The 6,452-nt window shown below is 30.2% G+C and overlaps 1 protein-coding gene across 1 annotated transcript in view; it reads left to right on the top strand.

Annotated features, from left to right (window-relative positions):
* Positions 1 to 5,887: 5,887 nt before the first annotated feature.
* The window catches only part of LOC107044291 (intraflagellar transport protein 80 homolog), a 7,872-nt gene continuing 7,307 nt past the window's right edge, over positions 5,888 to 6,452 (top strand). The window contains exon 1 of the mRNA XM_015266098.2: positions 5,888 to 6,092. Within this exon, the coding sequence (XP_015121584.1) occupies positions 5,995 to 6,092 (98 nt within the window). The 5' untranslated portion in view covers positions 5,888 to 5,994. The remainder of the gene's footprint in view (positions 6,093 to 6,452) is intronic.

The following is a 6,452-nucleotide window of genomic DNA, read 5'->3' as shown; positions in this document are numbered from 1 at the left end:
TTGAGATTTTCAAGTCTTAAATTGAGACTTGAAAATCTGAATTTAAACCCTTTGAAAGCCTCAAATTGAGATTTTTAAGTCTTAAGGGAAGTTGAGAGTTTCAGAACTCAATTTAAGATCTTCGAAAGTCCCAACTTGAGACTTGAAAATCTCAATTTAAACTCTCTGGAAATCTCAAGTTGAAATTTGAAAGTCTCAAGTTAAGACTTTTAGAAGTCTAAAATAAAAAAAGGGATTTTCAAGGCCTAAATTGAGTTCGGAAACCTTCAGCTTCAGATTTTCGAAAATTTCAATTGAAGACATGAAAATCTCAATTTAAACCCTCTGCAAGTTTGACGTTGAGGTTTGAAATTCTCAAGTTGAAGTTTTTGAAAGGCTAAAATTGAGATTTTCAAGTCTCAAATTGGAACTTTCGAAAATCTTAAACTGAGTTCTGAAACTCTCAAATTGAGATTTTCAAAAGTCTCAGTTTAAGACTTGAAAAACTCAATTTAAACTCTTTGAAACTCTCTGGAAATCTCAAGTTGAAATTTGAAAGTCTCAAGTTAAGACTTTCAGAAGACTAAAATAAAAAAAGGGGATTTTCAAGGTCTAAATTGAGTTCGGAAACCTTCAGCTTCAGATTTTCGAAAATTTCAATTGAAGACATGAAAATCTCAATTTAAACCCTCTGTAAGTTTGACGTTGAGGTTTGAAATTCTCAAGTTGAAGTTTTTGAAAGGCTAAAATTGAGATTTTCAAGTCTCAAATTGGAACTTTCGAAAATCTTAAACTGAGTTCTGAAACTCTCAAATTAACATTTTCAAAAGTCTCAGTTTAAGCCTTGAAAATCTCACTTTGAAACTTGAAAAATAAAATTTAAACCCTCTGAAAATTTCAATTTGACATTGTAAGTCTCAAATTGAAATCTTCAGAAGGCTAATGCTAATATTTTCAAGTTTCAAATTGGGACTTTCGGAAGGATCAAATGGAGATTTTCAAGTCTGAGAATTTCGATTCTTTCGAATGTCTCAAATTGCGACTTCCGAAAGTCTCAATTTAAGACCTTTGAACTCTCAAAATAAGGATTTTTTTCTGGGTGTATATCAAAATTTCAAATTACGCAGTTTAAAGCGATTTTTGAACAGATCTTCAATAAAAAAAATAACAGAATTGGATTTTTATGTGCAACTTATTCTTGTGCGATTTACTGTACAAGAATTCTTGTGCATAAATTTCCCAAATTTCTTCATTAAAAATTTACTTCCAAGCTGCGAGAATTTTTCAGATTTACCCCCTATTCTTCGCCACTTTGCTACCGAATTGTTTTTCTCATTTTTTCGTAGAAATGCCTAGCTTTACCAATGTTATTCATTTATTATTTTATTTTTTCGTCGAGTGACTAAAAGAGACGAGTTCAAAGGGTTTTGACAGATTCTGTTCTATCTTCGTTGGAAAAGAAAAAAACTAGTGCATTCGTTAGAAAAAAAATTATTCTACTGATAGATTTTCCGTGAAAATTCCCTGACATAAATTTTGGGATTTTTTTCACTCGAATCTTTTTATTCTAATTAAAAAAATCAAATGAAAAAACTCAGAAAATTTAGGGCGAGGAATTTCTATAGAAAATCCGTTTATGGAATAAATTGTGTAGAAAAATCAAATTCTATTAATTTTTTCTATAAAATATTTTCCATTAAATATTTTCATTCTTTAATAAACTTGTGAACAAGCTGCGGCATTTTTTAGTAGATCAGCGCAAAACTAATAGAGTTCTTGATACAAGTTCTATGGAAAATCAATAGAATTTCCTAGCGAATGCATCGGTTTTTTTCTAGTTCAAATGAGATTTGAAAATTAATCTGTACATAATTTTCAACTCATCTACTTTCATCACTCGACTGCAGAATCGATATTGCCTCGACTTTTTCTCTCAATGACTCCTCTCTTCTATCTGAATTCTCGAAGACACGTTGGTGTATTTACCATTCCATGACGAGACTGTACGTTTGTATATAAAGATCTGTAATTACTCTAGAAATTTTTTTAATGATTTTATCGATAATTTCGTTGAAAACTTTTGAATGTCAGAAGTGAAAGGAGGAATAATCAGTTATTGATAATTGAAGTGCATAATAGGAATAATGATTTCCGCACAATATGAATAATGAAACAGTATTAACGAAAAACTGTGCGAATTTATAGAAATCCTGGAATTAATTGTACAATTCATAAAAATCGAAGGTTCCTAAGAAAATTGTTTAATGGAATGGTGCAGCAATTTGATGAATTGCATAATCTCATTTATGATATTATGAAGTTGGTAAAACGTTGACAAATGATACGAAAATGGATAGATTTATACTGGACGAACGAAGATATATGTATATAAATTGAATGTATTGGAAATTAATCATCTACACTGCGAGAAAAAAATATATTCTGCAACAAGTCTTGGTTGAACCAAAAAAATTGCAAGTTATTATCAAGATGGAAATTATTTTATTTCAGTAGCGAAGCGGTAAAACGATTTAAGTCGACTTAGCTCGAGTAAAAACTGAGAAAATTTGCGCCGAGAAAATTCTATAGAAAATATCTCAATAGAATAAGTTGTGTAGAAAAGTCGAATTCTTTTGACTTTTTTTACAGAATATTTTCTATTGAATAATTTTAATGGAATCGGCCAAAAACTAATAGAAAGTTCAATAGAAATCCAATAGAATTGCCTAGCGAATTCGGTAGCGTTTTCTATAAAATTTTTTCATTCGCAATTCTCTGGTTTTTTAGAAAATTCGAGGAAATTTTCGGATTTTCTAAAAAATTTGAAGGAATTCTCGGATTTTCTGAAAGTTTGACTAGGTGTGTCGCCCGAAAATCAAATCTAAGAAAAAAAAAACGTGAAAAATTGATGCTCAGAATTCTAAAAACTTCTATAAACAAATATTTTTTCAAAATCACATAGAAGCATTGCATAATTTTGGCTAGAATTGGCGCAAAGAACTAATAAAATCTTTCACTGGAATTCTCATAAGGTTTTAATAAAAATCCTGTAGAATTTCTTAGAGAAACCACTAGATTTTTCTATTAAATATTTTCATACGTGAGTTCTTGCTTGTCCAGCGAATAACAATTTTTTGAAACAAATAAATCTATTTTTGCAAAATCGACTCATCATCTCAGGCCACTCTTCGAATGTTCAGCATGAGATGTTTCTCTCATAGCGATTTTAAACATGCGTTTTTTTAATTCAAAGAGGACTTGTTTGAGAACATGTTTTTCCCTCGCAATGCGAAGTGATTAATGATGAGTTCACATAATCCTGGATCTTGACGATATTTTTTTATTTTCTTTTCATATTCTTTTCTTATCGTCCAGGATTGCAACAAGATGTTTTAAACCTGTAAATAACTGTTACGTTCGTGATAAATTGTTGACTAAATGAGTTCTGCACACATGACAACTGAAATTGCGTCTCGAAACGACAAAGGCAGAAGAATTAAAAAATTTGAAAGATATTATTCTGAAAATACATCGAAAACTAGTGGTTTTAAAGAAAAATGTCAATCGATCGTTTTTTGTGACCATAAAATGCACTAGAAAAAACCTCTTCCAGCAAATATTTATAAATCCACTCATTTTTCGGATATTGTTAGATTACTATAGGGGAAAGTGGGGCAAAATGAAACAGTAAAAAAAAACAACTGTTTGACGCAATTCAAGTAAAAAAAAATTTTATTAATTTTTTTTTCTCGAGAGTACTGAGGAGAATAATAATTTTTCGCTTTTAGTAGAATGGAAAATTATTGAGAACTTCCGACGGGCGATGATTTGTCAATGGATTAATTGAAAAATAAATAAAACAGCAAAATCCAAAGTCCAAATCCAAAGTTGACAAAAAAAATTGATGAAAAAATTTTTTTTGCTTGAATTGCGTCAAACAGTCGTTTTCTATTTCATTTTGCCCCACTCTCCCCTACTCGAGAAATTTGAATTGATCTTAAAAAAAATGTATCAACACGATGTATGTTTCGAATGTTTCTTCGAATGTAAATGATTTGTCAAATAATTGTACAGAGTGTTTTTTTACATTTCGTCTTTCATTGAATTGAAGGAACATCAAATGAATTTAGACCATTCGAGCAATGATGAATTATCCCACAATAATGGAACAAATGAAACAAGAAAATATATATTAATATATGGAAAGAAAATATAAGGGAAGACATTTGTGTAAAAAATAAATGGATATTGATGATATTGTATTTATATGGATGTAACGCTTGAATCTTGATAACTGCTGTACAGATCTGAATCTCTGATATTTTATAAATATTTTATATTGTAGATCCTTCATTAGACCAGAATCTTCCATGCAACGTAAACTCACTCCACGTTTCTGCTTGATAAGTAGATGGAAAAAAAGGATAGGGTGTAAGAAGGGAAATCTATATAACGTCATTACTGCATTAAGGAGTACAGTTATTATGAATATAGGTGAAATGTTACGAAATGATTAATGAGATTGTATGAACATGTATGGGGGAATTTTATTTAATAAATATATGAAAATTTGTGAATGTTTTTTTAATGGCAGTTTATTGCGGTCGAATAAAACGAATTATTAATGAGTGGGTCGTTATTAGGTGTTAATTTGTTGAATGCAATTGGCTTGAGATCATTCTCACATTCACGAAAAAATTCATAGAATGACTTGGCGAATTCGAGAGAAAATTCTATTGTATTTCTATTCAAATTCGGCTTTATGAATCATTATTAAAACATTCTTCTACTTGAGGAAACCTGCCAGAGTCAAATCCCGAGCACTTCATTTTTTTTCATTTTATATACGTCTTTTAAATTTTTAAACATAATTCAGTAGCGAAGTGGTGAAACGGTTTAAGTCGATTTTGACTACTGGCCAGTTTTAGCTCAGAGATAGCTAAATTTTTATTGAGACCTTTTTTGTAGCGCTCAATTTGCTCTAGAAAAAAGGTTATTACGAAAATTCCATTAGCTCCTTTAGATTCGGAGATATTCTTCAAAAACTCAACTGAGATAAGTTGACTTAAACCGCTTTACCACTTCGCTACTGAATTGTATTTCTATTGAACTTTTATTGACGGTATTTTATGGAAAAAAACAATAGAATTTCATCTTTCTATACATTTTCTATTTAGACGATTTCTAAAGAAATTCCTCGACATGAATTTTCCAAATTTTTTCTCTTCTATTTTCCTTTTCTCTGCATAAAAAAAATAAAAGAAAAAAATTGTAAATATGAGTCGAAAAAATTGCTACTGAATATTCTTCATTACACATTATTATTGAAAAAAATTGAACGGATAAGCTGCGGTATTTGCCAATAGAATCGGCCGAAAAAAATGGAAAATTCAATATAAATCCAGTAAAATTTCCCAAGTTTTTTCCCTTTATTCTCCTTCTCTTTTAGTTAAAAGAATCAAACAAAATAATTAATAATAATAATGAAATGTAATAATTATAAAACCGAAAAATCAATTATTTGAAAAAATAATAATTCTTTTCAGTAAAATACAATGATAGTTTTTAATTTTTTTTTTAAAGCTAATTAAATTTTTTTTTTAAAGTTTCCGATCTGATTTATGAATTTGGTTTCTCTTGGAAATTTCTCAATTTTGGGGAACCATTTAAATAGTTTTTCAAATTATCAATTTATTATTCAATAAATTAATACAATTTATTGTATTAATTTTAATATTAATAAATTAATTCAATAAATTAATAATTATTCAATAAATTATCAATCAATTATAATTTCAAATTAATGCTGGTCCCACCTCTGCTATAATGGCTGCAATTGAAGTAATGCTCCAGGTTTCCTTGACAACGGCGTCGGGCACAATCAAAACACATGTGGCGCAAATGGGAAAACCCAATGAAAGTGAAACGTAAAATTCCACGTTGAAACCATCAGGTTTACTTTTTCACTCTAGTTATTCGTGTTATCAATCGCATCATTAATTACTAATTCTCGAAATGCGGTTCAAAATAGCGAAATGGAATAACAGCAATGGCCACAAGAAAATAGTGACATGTGTTGCTTGGAATTCATCGGAGGAAATTTATTCCACAGGGTAAATAAAAATACAGAAATTGTCCTTCCGTTTCACCGACTTTTCTTCCCCGACAAAATTACCCCAACATCCCCCCTCCCCCATTTTTCCTCACATATTTCTTTCTCGATATTTCTTTCTCAAAAATGAATTCTATCTCTAATTTTTTTCCCTCCCATTTCTGTATAATTTTCTCAATCTATTTCATTTACATAGAAAAAATTATTAAATTATTCAATATTTAATTTCCATTAATAATAATTCTTAGTGCATGCGTTGTTATAATATACCTGACTAGGGGGCTTCGCCCCCTGCTCGCTCCGCTCACCAACCCGGGGGGGGCTTTGCCCCTCCCACTCGCTTCGCTCGTTCCCCCCCCCC

Source organism: Diachasma alloeum, unplaced genomic scaffold (assembly GCF_001412515.2).
Source record: "Diachasma alloeum isolate Michigan unplaced genomic scaffold, Dall2.0 Dall_scaffold_00711, whole genome shotgun sequence".
Lineage (NCBI taxonomy): Eukaryota > Metazoa > Arthropoda > Insecta > Hymenoptera > Braconidae > Diachasma > Diachasma alloeum.
Note: the sequence above shows the minus strand (reverse complement) of the source record. Positions and strands in the feature narration are given on the sequence as shown.